General features: G+C 39.6%; 2 protein-coding genes and 1 long non-coding RNA gene across 3 annotated transcripts; 1 reads left to right on the top strand and 2 right to left on the bottom strand.

Moving 5' to 3' along the window:
- Nucleotides 1-1,336: 1,336 nt before the first annotated feature.
- LOC126161326 (small nuclear ribonucleoprotein Sm D1) lies at nt 1,337-6,874 on the top strand. The gene is made up of 4 exons (XM_049917084.1): nt 1,337-1,592; nt 1,912-1,988; nt 6,255-6,452; nt 6,566-6,874. Exons 1-4 carry the CDS (start codon nt 1,579-1,581, stop codon nt 6,634-6,636), a joined length of 360 nt encoding a protein of 119 aa, XP_049773041.1. The 5' UTR covers nt 1,337-1,578; the 3' UTR covers nt 6,637-6,874.
- Nucleotides 1,930-2,406, bottom strand: LOC126161332 (uncharacterized). Its single transcript, XR_007534897.1, has 2 exons — nt 2,242-2,406; nt 1,930-2,209 (listed from the first exon to the last, which is right to left on the bottom strand). It is a non-coding gene; the product is annotated as an uncharacterized LOC126161332 (long non-coding RNA).
- A 6,788-nt stretch (nt 6,875-13,662) lies between the features above and the next one.
- Nucleotides 13,663-14,745, bottom strand: LOC126161318 (uncharacterized). The gene is made up of 2 exons (XM_049917073.1): nt 14,384-14,745; nt 13,663-14,275 (listed from the first exon to the last, which is right to left on the bottom strand). Exons 1-2 carry the CDS (start codon nt 14,679-14,681, stop codon nt 13,932-13,934), a joined length of 642 nt encoding a protein of 213 aa, XP_049773030.1. The 5' UTR covers nt 14,682-14,745; the 3' UTR covers nt 13,663-13,931.
- Nucleotides 14,746-20,950: the final 6,205 nt, after the last annotated feature.

Genomic DNA, 20,950 nt, shown 5'->3' with positions numbered 1-20,950 from the left:
TCAGTCTGTTCATACGCAAACTGTGAGTAGTGAAGAATATTATGCCAAGAACTGCTTCCTTATTTTGCATTCCAGTCCAGAAAGGATGTGATAAAAAATTTCCTTAAGTACAATAATTCCGTACATCCCCTCTGAATAACTTGCTGCAGTGCTGCACATAGTCACATGCTACCCTAATTTCCAAAAAGAAATGCAATAAAAAGAATACGAGCAGAACATATGAGCACAGACTTCCTGTGTCATCCTAGCAGATCATTCACGTTCAAGGCTGCTTTCTGGCGCTCTCTACCAATCGCTCAAACGAACCTAGAAATCCTTAAGTTGGGTTAACACAAGCATCAAAAGTGTCTTCACATCTAGTGGCATACTGTAGCTGCAATGCACTAGCATGTGTGAACTGCCAGTTTTAGTGGCGCAAGTTAAGAGACTCAACTTTTGTGACGCCACAAGAAGTTCATCTTGGTTGTACTTTGTTGCGCCTCTTTCCTACCACCACTGCTCCCTGGCGACAGTATTTCGAAACACGAGCAGTCTGTCGCAGTTATCATGCAGTAATTGCTGCTGTACTCTGTTCGATTTCAGTTTGTTTTTATTTTATTCCTGAAAAAATGAAAACAATGGTCTACCGATACATTTTCGCAGCTTCTAAACCTACAATAACAACAACCTATGTTTGGATTCTGCAGCAGTTTGTGTGTGTGTGTGTGTGTGTGTAAACCAATGACATATCCCATGACGGAAAAAATTAATAAACATAATCTATGTAACGAAAAAAACGAGTCGTATGAAGTTTATAATTTGTGAGACCAAGCATTGTATAAATTGCCTATTATATGCAGGAAATAGCTCCAGAGTGTAATATGGCAGTTGTTAAACTAAAATGTAGTTATTCAAAATGCCTGTATCGACGAATGTAACAAGATTCTAAAATCTTGAAAGATTGGCGTGACTGCAAATGATATTTACATGGCAGCTGTCGATTAGGCTGCCGTTGTAGACAGCATTTTTGTCTCTCATTGTTATTTCTTTTATATATGTGTTTATTTCCCTGTGTGAAATTTATTTTTTGGTCCAGCATTTGGGTTTCGCATTCCTCGTATTTAACTCTTGTCACAGCGCTAAGCCCGTAACTGCACTATTTTATTCATACACGCTTATGTGATTTCGATTGACGCCATCTTGAAAGCTGTGCAACTACGTAGAATTTGTGACGTCCTGTGTACAGTAGCTCACGATGTCACTACAGGAAGCAACAAGCTGTGGCGCCACGATAGATGCGTATGTAAGCCCTGCCGTACCCTATGAACTACATACACGATCTTTGGCTGTGTTTAGCTTTGGGAAAACCGCCATATGTACTATTAAATATCTTTGAATGGAAGTGGCGTTGTTGTGTATAGCGAATTATAGGAGCGGTAGAAGCTTAGTGGAAAGGGTATCAAGGTTTCAAATTAATTTTGTGCTGTATATGTAACACGCTTATGCTGTGAAACGAGTGCGTAATAGATTGCTCTTGATACATAGCTAATAGCACGTGTGTGTAAATATTTGACCGGCAGTCGTGGTCTCACAGCAGTCATGAAATTAGTGAGGTAAGTAAATAGTTAATACAAAAGCAATGTTCATATACTATTTCTTCTCTGTTTAGTAAATAGTATAACCTGAATTTTAAAGTGAACTTCAAATAGTGTATTATACTTCAGTGTTGTATGTACAATTTTCGTTGTAAATGTAGCTCGTTTGTAATGGAAGTTTCTTTGTTCTTATTTGAATTGTTTTTTTTCCTATTTTTTTTTTTAACTTGAACTGTAAGCTATTAATTTTTGAGAGGTGTGTGTTAATCGTCTTCCAATGTTTGTTTGTTGATTAACGATGGATTTGTATGTTTTATCGTAATTATCATTTGTGTAGGTTTTTGATGAAACTTAGCCATGAAACGGTTACCATCGAGCTCAAGAATGGGACCCAAGTGCATGGTACTATTACTGGTAAGTTTCGTGTTACATAAATGTAATGAGTGTCTTCAGCTGTAGTTGATTGCAATGTGCGCCATCAAATGTTTTATTGTATTTCTCACTCGCTCAAAGAAGAACCGTTACGAAATTTACCTTATGCTGTATAAAATACTGTTCCACCACTTCGAATTTTGTTGTGGCGTATTTATATTCCGTAGCGTGGGATTGGTTGAGCTGTGAATTGAACAGTTAACCTTCGTTACTGTTCTCAACGGATTTAACAAACCTTCGTTACTGTTCTCAACGGATTTAACATAATTGGTATAGTGAGATTTATGTAACACCTTATTTAATATCCTGTTGTGAAGTAACGTTTCGTAATTTTTAGTCATAATGCTCACATTGTCAGAAATTAGAGAAATAGTACTGTCCTAATTTTGGGTATGTTTAGTTCCCTTAGATGTAGTATTTGAAACAAACTGTTCATTCATTGCTGAAACAGTTATCAGTGTGCTCTGTGTGTGTGTGTGGGGGGGGGGGGGTTTAGCTGCCTGTATGTAAAACATTGATATTAACACACTTGAACAGGGTGTATACGACCCGGGAATTCCGGGAAAAACCCGGGAATTTTTCGGAATTCCGGGAATTTTTCATTGTTTTAGCTTTCAGTTACATTTTTGTAGTTTTGACTGCAGAATTGATTCTCTAGCAAAGAATGTTATTGTATCCTGCTACTGGAGAATCATACTGCAGCAATAAAATATAAACGAGGGAAAAAAATAAAACTGTAGTGGCAAAGGAAATGTGCATTTTACGACAACAAAACACCGTGCACGCACAAGCGTCTACAGATAGCAAAAATATGTTAAAGGCCGTAGGGCGCAGACTGTAATTCTTCGTAACAATAAACTGCTTGCTATGAGCATGACGTCACAACTGTTCACATTAGGTTCGTTTGACCAGTTGCCAGCGGTCTGTTGCGCATGCGCATTTGACTCGCGTATAAGCAGTACCTTCTCTCGCTTCCCGCTTCTTGAAGTTTGGCTGTTAGCTGCATCGGTAGTAGCAGCAAGCAGCCAGATGCAAACGAGAAAAATTTTTCTCGCGCGCCCTAGCTGCCAGATTCGCGCTTGCACAGAGTTGTCTGAGTTGTAGTGGGGAGGGGGTTAGTCTCCACGTGACCCGTGTTTACGTTAAGTGATTTCGCTGCTTCTCTTCGTGTACAGCTCCCACGTCAAATGAAAACAAAACGGATGTCTGTGGCCGGGAGCTATCAAGTGAATTAAAATGCATTCACATAATTACAGAGGGCAAAAATATATTATTAATTTCAGTTTCTGATTTTATTTTCTTTCCAAGTTTGTAGCAGTCAAGCATTAATCGCCTTGCAGAAGAATGAAGTTATTTTTGCAAGTTTGCTAAAGAAATTCCGCTGAGGCAATCATTTTATTTGAAACGAAGTGTTTCATTTAACAATTTTGGGTACTTCCAACTGTTCGGTGAATTTCAAGTGCACATTATCATCTTCTGCCATGTATGGCATTATGCCATAATAAAGAACCAAACATGAGATCGTAGAGTACTGGTACTCCAAGAAAATTTACATCCCAAAAACCACACTGAAAAGCTTAATATCAGATGGGACCTACTTCATTGTGAATCTGGAAAAAACCAATGTGCACTTCAAGCCGAATTATGCATTTTAGTATGATTCACGAAATTTTGATGCCTTTTGGAGTATCCTCTGATGCCCTGTTTCTTTTATGGTGTAGTGTAAGCTCTCTTAGTGCTTTATACACACGAACATGCGGGCTTCCTACACCACTGCAGTGGCACACGCACAATAATTCGTTTTTGGCGCTCTCTGGCAACTGGTAAATCGAACCTATAACTAACAGTATTGCGAACGGTGATTAGAAAAGCGTTACTTTCAAAGTAAATTTCTTTTTACGCAAGATGAATTATGTTACGTGTGTGAAAGTGGGATGGATATCTAAATCACAGAGCGTTCGAAACTGAACAGTTTGAGGACCAGCCACTTCAAGAATTTCGAGCCGAGGCATTTATGTCACAATTTTAAATTTACTGGCACATTTGTGTGATGTATCTTAAAGTATATCACACCAAAAAAAGACCAATATTACACGTGAAAGCTTAGCTTTCCTTGTAGATATACGGTACTGTGTACATTAATGTAAACCGTTAACTTTTCCTCTTGTGTGTTCGCGCTATGTAACCAGTAATCTTGCTAGTGGCTGACTATAACACGTGCCCTATGCTCTGAATAGCTGCTGTCATCGGCTGGCGAGATCTCGTGGCTTGAGATATGACTCGCTTACAAAAGGACATCACAACCTCGGTTGCAACGCTCCGGAAACTAACAAGCTGTGTTTGGTGCAATTCGAATGTATACTTTCGTAATACGAAAATATGCAGCGTATATGTTGCTGCAAATCAAAGGTCTTTCCAAAACTTCTCTGCTCCGGCTTTTCTTTTTTTTTTTCTGGGAAGTTCTACGCGACTATATAAAACGTTAACCATTCAAAGGATTGATAAGTTTTACAGTTCCGAGGGAACTTTTTCTGTGCTAAGTGACAGTAGGTCGCCCGGGAAAAAGCGTATTTTTTAAACAGGATATCCGGGAGAAATCCGGGAATTTTTTTTCCTTGTCCCTGTATACACCCTGTTGAAGCACTTCCTTTGTTATGACGATTCTTTAGGTGCAGATTCATTGGAATTAGTGTCAATATTTCCTTTTCAGATTCAGATGGGGAAAAAAAATCTGTACACCAGGGAAGTTTCAACTTTACCAAGACATTTGCAGTTGAAAGTACTTATTGAATAACTAAGTTACAATGAACTCATAGATCACCTATAACACATTTTGTATTATAATTTCAACTTTTCATATCTGTGAAAACAGGCACCACTACTGTGGTGGGGTTTTGTGAACTGCCATTAAAATTTGTCTGTCTTTCTCCACAAATGAAGCTATAGTGATGTTAAGCACAGTCTCATCTATAGCTTATAAAAGTAAGCTACCAAAATGTCAAACTAGAAATTATGTGCCATTTCATGACAACATTAAGAAATATGTTGAATGGTGTGTGTGAAACCCCAGATCACCATGAAGGGATAAGAATGAATTTGTGTATGAAGGGGCTAGGAAGAGAATGGAGTACTGTTAAATTTAGTATTCTGATGAGATGGTTTGCGGAGGACGGGGTGATCTTGAGAAACACAGTAATCATTTATATGAAAAAATATATTACGAAAAGGAAAGACTGCAACCACTGTGCTGCTTTCTACATGGGCATGACAAGTAAGAAGTTGCCTGTCTGCTTGGTAGACACTGCCAAACTGTGGCCAAGGCAGCTGGACCACCAAGGTGCTGAACATGCTGCCCAACATCGTGTGCTTTACTTCAGTGACTGCTTAGATTGCTTAACAACCTGCAATATATCCTACATCCCTGTAACCCCCCTGACCGCAGTCTTTGCTACCCCCTTTGCTGCTTCCACTCCAGCACTATACAGTCTTGTATTCCAACAAACCCACTAGTCTTCTTTCCCACTCTGCTTCTCACTCCTCTCCCCCCCACTCCCTCTGCCACAACCAAAAACTTTCTGGCTGCACCTAGAAGTCCTACACAGTCCCCACCATGTCACTGCATGCTCTCGCAAGCAGCACTATACCTTCCCCCCCTCCCAAGCTATCCCTCCCCAACCTGTGCCACATTCTTACCCACACGACAATGCAGTTGCAGCCCAGCACCGGTAACCGGAGACAATGGTCATGTCAGAATTGTGAATGTGTGCGTCTTCTATTTCGAAAGAAGGGCTCTTGGCCAAAAAGTTAAACTTAAAGCAGTCTTTTTGTTCTACCCGTCCGCAACTCAACATTCCAGCATATATGGTGAGTTGCATTCTGTCCTTTCGGTAATATTGCCGTTTTCCATATTTTAATAAAAGATTGACTTACACATGAAATAATGAACGGTTGCAGAGTAAATGTGCTTTCTTGCACATTATTGTATGCAAAATCTGGTTGCGGCAGATGATGATTACTTACTGGTGTTTTTACCCCCCCTCCCCCTCCTGTATCCATTTGTTTATGTGGATGGTTTGTAATGATTACTAAGTGTATCATCCTACAGTCTGCGTAGATGATGTTCACAAGGTAAGATTTTTAATTAATTTGGTTTAGGGTTTAAGTTACAACTTCTCACTAAATTATAAAATGTGTTCTTCCTTTGTAGTAATTTATATTTTACATACACATTTACTTTTTTGCTTGAAGGTGTCGATGTTGCTATGAACACTCACTTAAAGGCTGTGAAGATGACAATAAAAAACAGAGACCCAGTGCAGTTGGAGACACTGAGCATACGTGGAAATAATATTCGATATTATATTTTGCCAGACTCACTACCTCTTGAAACACTGTTAATAGATGATACGCCTAAAGCCAAAGCAAAAAAGAAGGAAGCTGCAAGAGGTAATATATTCTGTTTTAGTTATAATCATTCTTTTGTGGCATGGCAGATTATATTACACTGCTTGAAGAGAAGTGAAAAATATGTACAGCTGTAACTTATTCTCTCTATATAGGTGCCAGCAGAGGCCGAGGACGCGGCAGAGCAAGGGGACGTGGGCGTGGAAGGGGCAGAGGAAGAAGATAAGTGTTACCAAGAAAGAAATTGTTCCGTATGTGTTCTGATCAATCTCACAGACTTGAGCATTGTGACACTTCAGTTAGATATGAATCCTTGTGTGTTTGTGCGTGACTGTATTCACACCATTGGTGTGAGGAGTGTGGTTGTGTTCTTTCCTTAATATGCATAAATTTCATTTACTGTGAATTTGTATGTCAAGCATTTTTATTTGTAATATGTAATAAAGATCTATAAGGAAGTGTAATCACATTGCACATTTGTGTGTGTCACTAAATTGCTGCTATGCAGTGCAAGGATTTATTTTAAGAGGAGGCTTGACTGTTCTGTTTCAGTGGATAGATTTGTGTTTCAGTCCTACAATCACTCGATCTCAAATGAAACTTAATTTCACATGGAAACATAGTAACTGTGTTTTGCCTCCACTGACGGTAGTTGGAAGGTTTATTTTTGCCATTATTCCTTTGAAAACTGTCACACTTCCTCAGACAGTATGACGTGTTACGTGGAACAGGACGACGATACGAGAAAAATTATAGGCAAACCTAAATTAGCTGTTTCTGGGAACTAGATTTGAGCTCATGCTGCCAGCTCTGTTTTGTGGATGTTCACACAGGGGACAGATAAAGCTTGGAATCTAATTACTTGAATTTTGTCAGTTGTAAGAAAAGATGAAATTGTTTTCCAGTGTAAAAAAGATTGGCAAGACCAAAGTTTGCTCTGGAAGAGCCCCGAGTTACGAAAAACTAGAAGTCTTCGTACAGAAGTACTCATGGAAACATTTTCACACTGATTTCTTTGATATAGAAGGAATTGACACGCATTGTGAAGGTAAGTGTACCTCTTGCAAGGGTGTGTGAACATGTAATGAGTCACACTGTATTGGGCACTCAAAGCATGTTGAATCCTGAACTTCGTAGTCTATGAGCTTTTATACCACAAATTCTTCCTGTTACGTGAGAGATACTGGAATGGACTAATGCTTATCCCTTTTTTACAGGTATGACATAAAGGATAAATATTCAGAATAATTCTTATATACCAACAGCTTTTTGTTTTACTGATTTGGGAATATTGCAGTGATAGTTGCGTATCTACTTGCCTAAGTTTTCCATAGCTTTGTAAATAACAATATTAAAATTAGTTTAATGTGGTCACAGGAATAGTATGATTTTTTTACCCGTCAAATTAAGTGCTCGATTTCTGTGAATCCTTTCATTCTAAGGAATTTATTATTTTTCTAAGTTTACTTGGGGTGTCATCTCCTATGGTGCTTTCAACTGTTACCAGTAATAATAAAATTATATGATATATTTATTTTTAGTTAATGGTTATGTGTGTCACATGCAAAAAGTTACTTTCAGAACAGTGGAAGTTCATTTTCAGTGACTTTGAAAGTGTCTCCTTTTACATTTTATTTGAAAGTCATGTGTTGGGAATTGTTCAGAACTCTTCGTTCTTTTAATTGAGGTATTGCTTAATGCTGCAACTTTCAGGATAACACATCTGAATATGTATCTGCTTTTCCAAGTCTTTTCAGGTCTTTCAGGTGAAATGAATCATTTTACATGGCCTTGATCTGAGAACTGTTTCTCTTTGCCATTGCTGCTTGTTAGCAGAATATCAATGAAGTCACCACAGTCAATGTTATCTTTAAATAAATCTGGTGCACCCATAGTTCTGTCTGCTTCATTCTGGTCATTACCAGTCATTGTTATCACAGTGAAGAACTTGTTCTCAGTATAGATTGTTACCTGAACAGACTTCTGAGGTTTCCATCTTTCATTTACCACAGTTCTGATCATTTGTTTCTTCCTTAGGTATAAAAATTATGTTTATGTTCTTAGTCACTTGACTAGCACATTCAACAAGTGCATTACCATCCTTTAAATTTTCTTGTAAGCACATTGTTCCATGCACTTTGCTTAACAATGCCGCCTACTTCTATGTACCTTTACTGTGCAAAGATGCAAGGAATTACCTTTCTCTAATGCCAGTGGAATCCCTGGTTACTTTAAACTATTCCTCCCCCCCCCTCTTTCTTTCAGGAAAAAAATGCCCTATAGATGTTGGCAGTTTTACAATATAACTCAAGGCTGACAAATACTCAACTTCTGCTGAGTTGTGTTCATATCAGCATCTATATCACTAGATATATAATAGACACACACAGAATGCACGTCATTGCTGAAATCTTCATGAGTGATTGAAATTTGTCGGTGTGCTTTAGACTATTCCCAGGTCATTATTTTTTTATTCCCAACATTGCAGCTAAGTCTCATTCCACTCATTCACTACTATTGTTTCCCCGCCCCCTCCATGTTACTGCATCCATCCCACATGATACTTGCATTCTGGCCAGAGTTGGCAGTTATGTATACTAGGTGTGTATTAATGGTAGGGTTTCTCTTTTGCTGATCAAGACTGTGGCTGAAAGCATTTTGTGTCTTAATTGTGCCTATCTGCAACGTAACGTGTTTTCTTTTTTTCAAGTTGTTTTGTTAGGGAAACATCTGTAACAACTGTTCGGCCCTCCAAAATAGTTTTTTAAAAGCTATAGCATTATACTTTTTACGAAGTTTGTGTCTTATTTAAGTCAAGACATGTTGAATATATCAACACATTTGTACAATTTGAAAACCTGAATACCACATTTATTACTGAATATACAGTAAAAATGAAAAGTGTCCTCTAAGTGGATACCATGGTTTCATCTATGGCAACAAAACTTTCTTTGCAACACATCCTCTATCTCTGTTAACTTCTGAGTTTTAACACCTTCTTTGGCTGATTTAATAGTGAAATGGATGCAGTTGAGGATAACCTGAAAGAAATTTCTGCTGATTATTTTAGGCAAAATGTCATTCTTGAACACAGGATTTGTACTGCAATAATTCTCTATTGTTAGAGGCATTATCGGTCCATTGTACATAATAATGCCAAAAAATTTGTGTATACCTTCTCGATTCATTTCTTTCCAACACTCCATCCGTGCATTTTTCTTACAAATTTGGTATTTAAAATCTGCGCAGCATTTCAGTTGGATTCAGTTACAATCAAATTAATCACTTTCTTGTCAAAAAATACATGTAGTTTCAAAGTATTCCTATTTGTAGTATACATCCACATTTATACTCCGCAAGCCACCCAACGGTGTGTGGCGGAGAGGGCGCTTTATGTGCCACTGTCATTACCTCCCTTTCCTGTTCGTCGCGTATGGTTCGCGTGAAGAATGACTGCCGGATAGCCTCTGTGTGCGCTCGAATCTCTCTAATTTTATATTCGTGATCTCCTCGGGAGGTATAAGTAGGGGGAAGCAATATATTCGATACCTCATCCAGAAACGCACCCCCTCGAAACCTGGTCAGCAAGCTACACTGCGATGCAGAGCGCCTCTCTTGCAGAGTCTGCCACTTGAGTTTGCTAAACATCTCCATAACGCTATCACGCTTACGAAACAACCCTGTGACGAAGCGCGCCACTCTTCTTAGGATCTTCTCTATTTCCTCTGTCAACCCGACCTGGTACGGATCCCACACTGATGAACAGTACTCAAGTGTACGCCGAATGAGTGTTTTGTAAGCCACCTCCTTTGTTGATGGACTAAATTTTCTAAGGACTCTCCCAATGAATCTCAACCTGGCACCTGCCTTACCAACAATTAATTTTATATGATAATTCCACTTCAAATCGTTCTGTGCGCATACTCCCAGATATTTTACAGAAGTAATTGCTTCCAGTATTTGTTCCGCTATCATATAATCATACAATAAAGATCCTTCTTTCTATGTATTCGCAATACATTACATTTGTCTATGTTAAGGGTCAGTTGCACCAAGTGCCTATCTGCTGCAGATCTTCCTGCATTTCGCTGCAATTTTCTAATGCTGCAACTTCTCTGTATACTACAGCATCATCCGTGAAAAGCCGCATGGGACTTCGGACACTATCTACTAGGTTATATATATGTGTGTGTGTGTGTGTGTGTGCGAGTGTATACCTGTCTTTTTTTCCCCCTAAGGTAAGTCTTTCCACTCCCGGGATTGGAATGACTCCTTACCCTCTCCCTAAAAACCCACATCCTTTCATCTTTCCCTCTCCTTCCCTCTTTCCTGACGAAGCAACCAGGGGTTGTGAAAGATCGAATTTTGTGTGTATGTTTGTGTTTGTTTGTGTGTCTATCAACCTGCCAGCACTTTTGTTTGGTAAGTCTCATCATCTTTCTTTTTAGATATATATATATGCAATGGTCCCATAACACTCCCCTGTGGCATGCGAGAGGTTACTTTAATGTCTGTAGACATCTCTCCATTGATAACAACATGCTGTGTTCTGTTTGCTAAAAACTCTTCAATCCAGCCACACAGCTGGTCTAATATTCCGTAGGCTCTTACTTGGTTTATCAGGCGACAGTGTGGAACTGTATCGAACGCCTTCCTGAAGTCAAGGAAAATGGCATCTACCTGGGAGCCTGTATCTAATATTTTCTGGGTCTCATGAACAAATAAACCGAGCTGAGTCTCACACCATTGCTGTTTACGAAATCAATGTTGATTCCTACATAGTAGATTCTGGGTTTCCAGAAATGACATGATACGTGAGCAAAAAACATGTTCTAAAAGTCTATAACAGATAGATGTCAGAGATATAGGCCTATAGTTTTGCACATCTGGTCGATGACCCTTCTTGAAAACTGGAACTAACTGTGCTCTTTTCCAATCACTTGGAACCTTCCGTTCCTCTAGAGACTTGCAGTACATGGCTGTTAGAAGGGGGGCAAGCTCTTTCGCATACTCTGTGTAGAATCGAATTGGTATCCCGTCAGGTCCAGTGGACTTTCCTCTGAGTGATTTCAGTTGCTTTTCTATTCCTTGGACACCTACTTCGATGTCAGCCATTTTTTCGTTCTTGCGAGGATTTAGAGAAGGAACTGCAGTGCGGTCTTCCTCTGTGAAACAGCTTTGGTAAAAGGTGTTTAGTATTTCAGCTTTAGGCATGTCATCCCCTGTTTCAATGCCATTATCATCCCAGATTGTCTGGATATGCTGTTTCGATCCACTTACTGATTTAACGTAAGACCAGAACTTCCTAGGATTTTATGTCAAGTCGGTACATAGAATTTTACTTTCGAATTCACTGAAAGCTTCACGCATAGCCCTCCTTACGCTACCTTTGACATCGTTTAGCTTTCGTTTGTCTGAGAGATTTTGGCTGCGTTTAAATTTGCAGTGAAGCTCTCTGCTTTCGCAGTAGTTTCCTAACTTTGTTGTTGAACCTCGGTGGGTTTTTCCCGTCCCTCACAGTTTTACTTGGCACATACCTGTCTAAAATGCATTTTATGATTGCCTTGAACTTTTTCCATAAACACTCAACATTGTCAGTGTCGGAACAGAAATTTTCGTTTTGATCTGTTTGGTAGTCTGAAATCTGCCTCCTATTACTGTTGCTAAGCAGATAAACATTCCTCCCTTTTTTTATATTCCTATTTACTTCCATATTCAGGGACGCTGCAACGGCCTTATGATCACTGGCTCCCTGTTCTGCGCAGAGTCGAAAAGTTCAGGTCTGTTTGTTATCAGTAGGTCCTAGACGTTATCTCCACGAGTCTGTTCTCTGTTTAATTGCTCGAGGTAATTTTTGGATAGAGCACTCAGTATAATGTCACGCGATGCTCTGTATCTACCACCCCGTCCTAAACATTTGAGTGTCCCAGTCTATATCTGGTAAATTAAAATCTCCACCTAAGACTATAACATGCTGAGGAAATTTATGTGAAATGTATTCTAGATTTTCTCTCAGTTGTTATGCCATTAATGCTGCCGAGTCGAGAGGTTGGTAAAAGGAGCCAATTATTAACCTAGCTGGTTGTTGAGTATAACCTTCACCCATAATAATTCACAGGAACTATCCACCTCTATTTCACTACAGGATAAACTACTACTAACAGCGACAAACACACCACCACCAGTTGCATGCAATCTATCCTTTCTAAACACCGTCTGTGCCTTTGTAAAAATTTCAGTAGAATTTATCTCTGGCTTCTGCCAGCTTTCCATACCTATAATGATTTCAGCTTCAGTGCTTTCTATCAGCACTTGAAGTTCTGGTACTTTACCAACGCAGCCTCGATAGTTTACAATTACAATACTGATTGCTGCTTGGTCCCCACATTTCCTGACTTTGCCCTGCACCCTTTGAGGCTGTTGCCCTTTCTGTACTTGCCCGAGGAATTATTATTTATTTCTCTTCATCTGTAAGTGCAGTGGCTGAAGACTGACTGACATTTTGAAACAAGACCACTCATTGGGCCATATGAATAAAACTGAAGCACAAGCTTGGAGCAAAAGGTAGAAGTAAGAGCATTCACTTGGAAGCAAAAGGTAAAAGCAGAAGCATTAGCTTCTGATTGTAAGAATAACCTTTTTCTTTTAATCTCTACCTTTGACTTCTAACACAGTTGCAAAAGCTCCTAACCGCCTGCTTGGTACGCATTGTCAGCAAACCATTGTTGAGCAAGAGCAGGCTTCATCGCTGTTCCCTTTGCCGTGCGACTGCGTTTCACTTCATTTATTTTCAGTAAGTACTGTCACTTATCGACTGAAGCTGTCAGATTGAGATGAAAGCTCGATATGTGCAGAAAGTACAGTGTTTTTAATCACGGCTTTAGAAAATCATCCTGAGTTATTAGAGAAGTCACAACTTCCAGAAGGAAAAAGAAAGAAGAAGCAATCCTAAATGTTATACATTCATTTGAAACTGATATCAAATTGACAGGAAACAGTTGCTAAAGAAAGTCAGTAACATGCAAATGAGACAAAGGGAAAACGGATAAGAACAGAAAGGGAACCGATTGTTTTAAATGTTTGGGAGAAAAAGTTTTACTGCTTGCTACAAGGAGATGGGAATCCTACAATGAACCAGATACCAGGTAAGATAAATTATAAGCTCGTGTGTTGTTAATATTTTTTTATTTTCATTTGGTTAAAAAATTACACACAGTCTGTAAGAGGTTTGGGTTTTGTTTTTTTTTTTTCCCCCCCAAATCGTTAACTTTCAGGGGCAGTGACACTAGGGGTTTGCACCGTCCATTCTACACAATCGCCAGTAGAGCACTCTTAACTCATCTGGTAAGATTCAGTTCTAGTTGGTCAAACAAAATTAATTATTGCTATTTATAAAGATACTAGTGGAAATTTGTTTTTTGTGAGAGTAGCTAAATGTTCTTATTACTGTATCATAAGTACTACTACTATTACTATTATTAGTGATGCTAGCAGTAATTTGATATGTAAGAGCCATGTTTGCTATTTTGTTTCATTAAGTGCCATGGCTAGAGTTAATGTGGGCCACCAACATTTCGTAACCCTTTGCGAAGGAAAGTTTCCGCTCTTATCTATGTAAAGTAAATCTTCATAAAAATGCAAACACGCATTAAGTTCTACTGTTGTATACATCTCTGGCATACATATGTTTCTAAGAACAAATGTCACACCTCGTGCTGGCCCACCATCCTCTTCGTCTAGAGCAAGTCCATATGCCAGGCCACCACCCTTGAAGGAAGGAGCATTGCCAGAAACAGACGAGACAAATATGCTCAGTAACGCAGAATTACATTGGCTGGTGCTGCTGGAGCAACTGAAGCTCACGACTGCAAATGGAAAAAGAAGTTACGTTAATGAACTTCCTTAATATAAAGATGAATAATGTAAAAAAATTTGCGACATGAGGAGAATGAAAATAGTTTTAATTTATATACCGTTCTGTAGACTGTTAGTCCTTTTGTTGTAGACAATTAGTAGTTTTGTATCTTTTCGTAAATAAAAAATTCTAAATCCTGCATTTTGTATTAGAGCTGCAATTTCTTGTCTTCTTTGATGTCCTCTCCGAAGAATATCCGCTTCAGTTAAAGGCTCCTCCTCCTCGTTATCACCATCTTCATGTAAATCCTGTGCCGTGTCTTCAAAATCTTCACCTTGTAGATGTTTCGCAACATTATGCAGTATAAAGCAGCAAGCTATTATTGTTGGGGCATTTGGTAAGGCAACTCTACACATATACTGCAAAATAGGAAACCGCCTCTTCAGCTGACCAAAGCAATGCTCTATCACAACTCCTTTTTTTTTAAAGGTTATTGAATAACTTGTGACTGTCCTCAGTTGGATTACAAAACGGGGTCATCAACCAGGGCTCTAGGCCATACCCTTCATCACCCAAAAGAACAGTGTTCTTACATTCACTAAGCACTTTCCAGAAACTTCAATTTCTCCATATCTGATTGTCATGTAATGGCCAGGGCCAGCTAGCCTAAACACTAGTGAACTGTTCCTTCACGTTGCATGCAGCCTGCACATTTATACTAGCAAAACCCTTTATGTTGATATATTTGTCACCAAATTGCACAGGTTTTTGGAATTATCACATGTGTTCAGTCAATTACACTAATAGCACTTGGAAATTTGTATTTTTGTAGCCACTTATTTTTAGCCGCAGTAACATTATGCGTTGGCGACGGAAACTTGATCCACAAATGACCTTTTTCAATTATCTTTTTACACTACTGGCCATTAAAAATGCTACACCTAGAAGAAATGCAGATGATAAACGTGTATTCATTGGCCAAATATATTATACTAGAACTAACGTGTGATTACATTTTCATGCAATTTGGGTGCATAGATCCCGAGCAATCAGTACCCAGAACAACCACCTCTGGCCATAAGAATGGCCTTGATACGCCTGGGCATTGAGTCAAACAGAGCTTGGATGGCATATACGGGTACAGCTGCCCGTGCAGCTTCAACACGATACCACAGTTCATCAAGAGTAGTGACTGGCGTATTGTGACGAGTCAGTTGCTCGGCCACCATTGACCAGACGTTTTCAGTTTGTGAGAGATCTGGAGAATGTGTTGGTCAGGGCAGCAGTCGAACATTTTCTGTATCCAGGGATCGAATGAAGGGTAGAGCCAGGGGTCGTAACACATCTGAAATGTAACGTCCACTCTTCAAAGTGCCGTCAGTGCGAACAAGAGGCGGCCGAAACGTGTAACCAATGGCACCCCATACCATCACACCGGGTGATACGCTAGTATGGCGATGACGAATACATGCTTCCAATGTACATTCACTGCGATGTCACCAAACACGGATGCGACCATCATGATGCTGTAAATAGAACCTGGACTCATCCGAAAAAATTATGTTTTGCCATTCGTGCACCCAGGTTCGCCGTTGAGTACACCATCGCAGGCGCTGCTGTCTGTGATGCAGCGTCAAGGGTAACTGCAGCCATGGTCTCCAAGCTGATAATCCGTGCTGCTGCAAACGTTGTCAAACTGTTCGTGCAGATAGTTGTCTTGCAAACGTCCCAATCTGTTGACTCAGGGATCGAGATGTGGCTGCACAATCCATTACAGCCATGCGGATAAGATGCCTGTCATCTCGAGTGCTAGTGATACTAGGCTGTTGGGATCCAGCACGGCATTCCGTATTACCTTCCTGATCCCACCGATTCCATATTCGGCTAACAGTCATTGGATCTCGACCAACGCGAACAGCAATGTCGCGATACGATAAACCGCAATCACGATAGGCTACAATCCGACCTTTATCAAAGTCGGAAATGTGATGGTACGCATTTCTCCTCCTTACACGAGGCATCACGACGTTTCACCAGGCAACGCCGGTCAATTGCTGTCTGTGTATGAGAAATCGGTTGGAAACTTTCCTCATGTCAGCACATTGTAGGTGTTGCCACCGGCGCCAACCTTGTGTGAATGCTCTGAAAAGCTAACATTTGCATATCACAGCATCTTCTTCCTGTCGGTTAAATTTCGTGTCTGTAGCACGTCATATTTATTGTGTAGCAATTTTAATGGCCAGTAGTGTAGAAACACTACTCACTGTTTTACTGACTGTAGTTTGATTAATTCCTATTTCTTCTGCTGCTATTCCAGACTGGAATCCTGGGTCAGCTACAAACTGAAGGAAAATCTTCACCTTCTGTCCCGACGATAGTGCTCCACCTCTTCTTTCCCCCGTCTGACAGAAAATGCTTTGCAATTCACTTAACATTTTCTTCGTTGAAACGATATAAGAGTTTTACAGTGCTCTCCAGGTTGACATCGATGTGGTCTGTAGCATTTTTTGCGGCGTAAACGTGCTGGTATTTGAGCCATATCTGCACTCTGCAAACGTGAGCCTGCTACTGACCAGTCTTCAAGTTTCACAAGCAATTGCTTCCAGAATGAAGTCAGAGCTTCTCTTTATTCTTACAGTTCATCTAATACCGAAGCAAGAGCTCAAGGGGAAAGCAAAAGCTTTCATTGTTCTTTTTGTTCCTGCAAGCAAAAGCTCTTGCTTCACATTTTATTCATAAATTCTGAAGTTTTAGCTTCGAAATTCGAAGGAAACGCATTTGCTTTACTTGATTCTTATGGCCCATTGCCATCACCAATACTAGCAAAACTGGTGATATCATCATCTATGTCCATACTCTGGTAGCGACTGTAAAGTGCATGGCAGAGGTTACTTCCCATTGTACCAGTTGCTAGGGCTGCTTCTTGTTCCATTCGTACAAGAAGCATAAGAAGAATTTTTAACCTAATCTTCTCCACATGATCCCTTTGAGAGTGACAGGTAGGGGGTTGTAGTTTACGCCCAGAGTCATCACTTAAAGTATGTTCTTGAAATTTTGTAAGTATTCCTTCTTGGGATATTTTGCAACTATCTTCAAGTGTCTGCCAGTTCAGTTTCTTCAGCATCTCTGACACTCCCACGAGTCGAACAAAACTGTGACCATTCACACTGTACTTTTCTGTATATGTTCAGTGTACCCTGTGAGTCCTGTTTGGTATTTGAGCAACATTCTAGGATGGGTTGCGTAAGTGATTGATAAGCAGTCTCCTTACCAGACTGATTGCCTTTCCCTAGTATTTAACTGATAAACAGAAGTCTGCCACCTGCTTTATCTACAACTGAGTCTGTCATCGTTCAGTGTCACACTTACAAAGTGTTACATCCAGGTATTTGTATGCTTTCACCCATTCCATCTGTGACTCGATAATCTTGTTTAGGATACTATATTTTTCATTTTGTGAAGTGCACCACTTTGAAATCTTATCAAGATCTGACTGAATATTTGTGCCTTTTTTCAGACAGTGATTCTTCCAATTACTAGGTACAGTTTTTTGTTTCAGGAATCTGCAACAGATTACAGTTAAGAGGGGCTAACTCCGTCACAAATCCCAGTATCAAATCTCATACACATTGGTCCTGCAGCTTTGTTTTGTTTTAGCAATTTCTGCTGTTTCTCATCACCACTAAACTCCACATCACTCATCTTTGCAGTGGTGCCAGAATTAAATTGTTGCAATACCCCTGGATTTTAATTTCTAGAGCACCATTTGGAAACTGAACTCATTGTTTCTGCTTTTGCTTTACTAACCTGTCTCAATCCCTGTCCCATCCATTACTGTTTTGGCACCAGCTTAGGTACTTTTACATATAAACAGAATTTCTTTGGGTTTTGTGTGTTTCTTTGATGAAATTTTGCTACAGTAGTCGCTGAAAGCTTCACACGTTGCCCTCATGACCGCCAAACTCGCCTAATTCAGTGTTTCGATATCTGTTGCTCTATACATTTGCTATCAATTGTATCTGCAGGTGCATCTTATTCATCAGAAAATTCTGATAATTCTGAATCATCTGTATCAAAATGTGATTCTTTCAATATCCTCAGTAATTCATCTGTGAAACCATTCCTCTATTGATGTTTACAGTATCCTGACATCTGACTGGTTTGAGCTAAAACCATTTATGCTTATACTATATAACAAAGCAAAACTAACTGTTCAAACAAAACATAATTAGCAGTCAACTTTATACTGTGTACAAGCTCACTCTACACTGGTGTCAACTCAACAATAAATAAAAATTAATGTAAAATACAGCAAGATGAACTAAGAAATTACAACTGCCACGAGGGTGTAACTGACAATACCTCGCCAATCCAAGATTGCACATATAGGCGACATTCATCTTCAGTATGTTCGATCAGCAAGGCATAGGTGACTGAATGGATTACATGTTACAAACACACCATCCAAGGACAAACAAGAGTGGAACTTGGTGCCACCATTGTGCACAAGGTGTCAGATGTCGGGGCTCTACAATGTCTACGAGCAGCAAAGCAGTTAACGTGTTAATCTAGTGACTATGAAAGAAGTTGGAGGTGGTATGTTGACTGGTGCATCTTTTCCAATCCAATGGTCTGATCTTGTAATCTTTTTGAATGCAATTGCACTGACGAGCCAAACCCTACGACCATTGCTCACCCTGCAATTGAAAGATATCTGGTAACACTGTGGGCACGTGACATGGTGAGGAAAGTATGTTATTGGAACAGCAATAAATTTGGAATCATTCTGGTGATGAGGAGGGCTTGCCACTTTGGCATTGGAGAATGGTGAAACTACTGTAGGTAAGAAGTTGTTGGATGTCCAAACTGCACCTGAGAACATAGGCATCTGAGGCTTGCCTACTGTGAAGAGCGGGGTAGGCGGTGCCCTGTGGCAGATACGACAGAGTACAGCGCTGGTGATGGTACAAGTGTTTTCACAGCAAACTTCAGTACACACTGTGGAATGTGAGGCCCCACAGAAACAATCCCTACTTGTTACCATGTCAACCTGTTGACATCACACATTATGATTGCAGTGGGCACAGTATCATCAAGATTGATCTGTGGAAACAGGGCACATAGTAACGTTTCTTGAAAGTTGACATGTGTGTCTGGATTCTCCATTGCCTAGGTGAACAGCTGCTTGAGACATGCACTGCGCCATAGGTTCAGGCGGGTGGGGGCCAGCATTACTCTGAGGGACATTCACCTGGCCTTCATGGGACATGTGGTAGTTGTTGAAAGCACAATGACAACTGTGGAACATGAACATTATTGCAGATAACCTGCATCCTTTCATGTTTGATGTCCAATGATTATGGCATATTCCCATACGGTAACCATATGCTTCTGAAGCTTGAATTGTACTACAGTGATTTGTGGAGCATGGTAGTGAACTCACATTGATGTCTTGTTCACCACAATTCCTGATCTGAACACTACGGAGCACATCCGGTAGTGTATTGGGCGCTAACTTTGCACCTACAAACCACCAGCCAATAATTTATGGCAACTGCATGATCTGTGTGTAGACATCTTTTGCCACATACCTTTAGAATTGTACCAAGGATTTGTTGAATCCATACCACACAGAATTGCTTTTAAATTTTGTTTGTTCTATGTATCATTAAACTAAACTGGCAATTCACATCAGGCATGGAGACTAAAGTTGTATTGAATTCTGCACAACTATATGGTTTCAGTTGGGAATTAGAAATTCCAGTCTCATTCTGTTCAGTAAGTCTCTGCAGATCTGGGGTTGTGGGCAACTTTTCTGAACTCTAACCCGTTTCCTAAACCTGGTCATTTTCCTTCACCCTTCTTCCTCCCCCTTCTGCCAGAACACGCCACTGGCTCCAAAAGCTTGCATATTTTAATACCTTTTATATGTGTATTCTCCTGCCACCACATGGTGAGTAGATTTTCTTATCTGTACAGTTACATTATATTTTCAAAAAAATTGTAAAAAGGGTTATGCAACTAGAATTTTACAGATGCTGTCAGAGAGTAAGGTGGCAGTAAAGTTTAAGGTTATATTAATAACTGATGAAGGCTTATATGTACATTACATTTGGGCATAGCTGTAACATTTTATCTTGGTTTAATTTTGTTAAAAAAATTCTTGATATATGTTCTGCTATAGTTTGTATTAAGCCGAAAAGATCTTACGTTTTGAAATACACTGCCACTGACTTTCAACAGAAGGAAAATGTGTGTTCATTTAGGCTGTTGTAGGCAAGTACAGAACAAGCTGTGCAAATCAATATCCTTAATAAATGATGCAAAGAAATGTTTCAATAATCATATACAATTTGCGAAATTGGTCACACACTTTCCTATTCTGTTATTGTTACACTGGAATAAAATAGCTTCTATCTCCTTGGACATAAAATGTAAACAGGGTGGAAGACTATACATAAAGTGATGTTTTAGTTTTTTGTACCATGTAGCAATAAAATATGGAAACTTTGGACTACATTATGTTTCATCCATATCTATACTAAAAGGGAAAAAATGGAGGAAAGCACTGCAGGCACAGAGACAAGTCACAGAGGTTAACAGGTTAAATGGTTTCTGTCTTTGGTGCATAAGATTTTCTACACACTTGTTCACTGTTCCACTACATCTGTTGCTGAAAGGTTTA

The sequence above is a fragment of the Schistocerca cancellata genome, chromosome 1, assembly GCF_023864275.1.
Source record: "Schistocerca cancellata isolate TAMUIC-IGC-003103 chromosome 1, iqSchCanc2.1, whole genome shotgun sequence".
NCBI lineage: Eukaryota > Metazoa > Arthropoda > Insecta > Orthoptera > Acrididae > Schistocerca > Schistocerca cancellata.
This window is presented reverse-complemented; position numbering and strand designations above follow the sequence as displayed.

Excerpts from the sequence above, each read along its gene's own strand:
- LOC126161326 (XM_049917084.1), top strand. Across the intron at positions 1,989-6,254 it reads AGTGCATGGTACTATTACTG|GTGTCGATGTTGCTATGAAC; the intron begins GTAAGTTTCGTG and ends TTTTGCTTGAAG. Across the intron at positions 6,453-6,565 it reads AAAGAAGGAAGCTGCAAGAG|GTGCCAGCAGAGGCCGAGGA; the intron begins GTAATATATTCT and ends CTCTCTATATAG.
- LOC126161318 (XM_049917073.1), bottom strand. The coding sequence starts at position 14,681 with ATGTGTAGAGTTGCCTTACCAAATGCCCCAACAATAATAGCTTGCTGC. Across the intron at positions 14,276-14,383 it reads GACTAACAGTCTACAGAACG|TCGTGAGCTTCAGTTGCTCC; the intron begins GTATATAAATTA and ends TTCCATTTGCAG.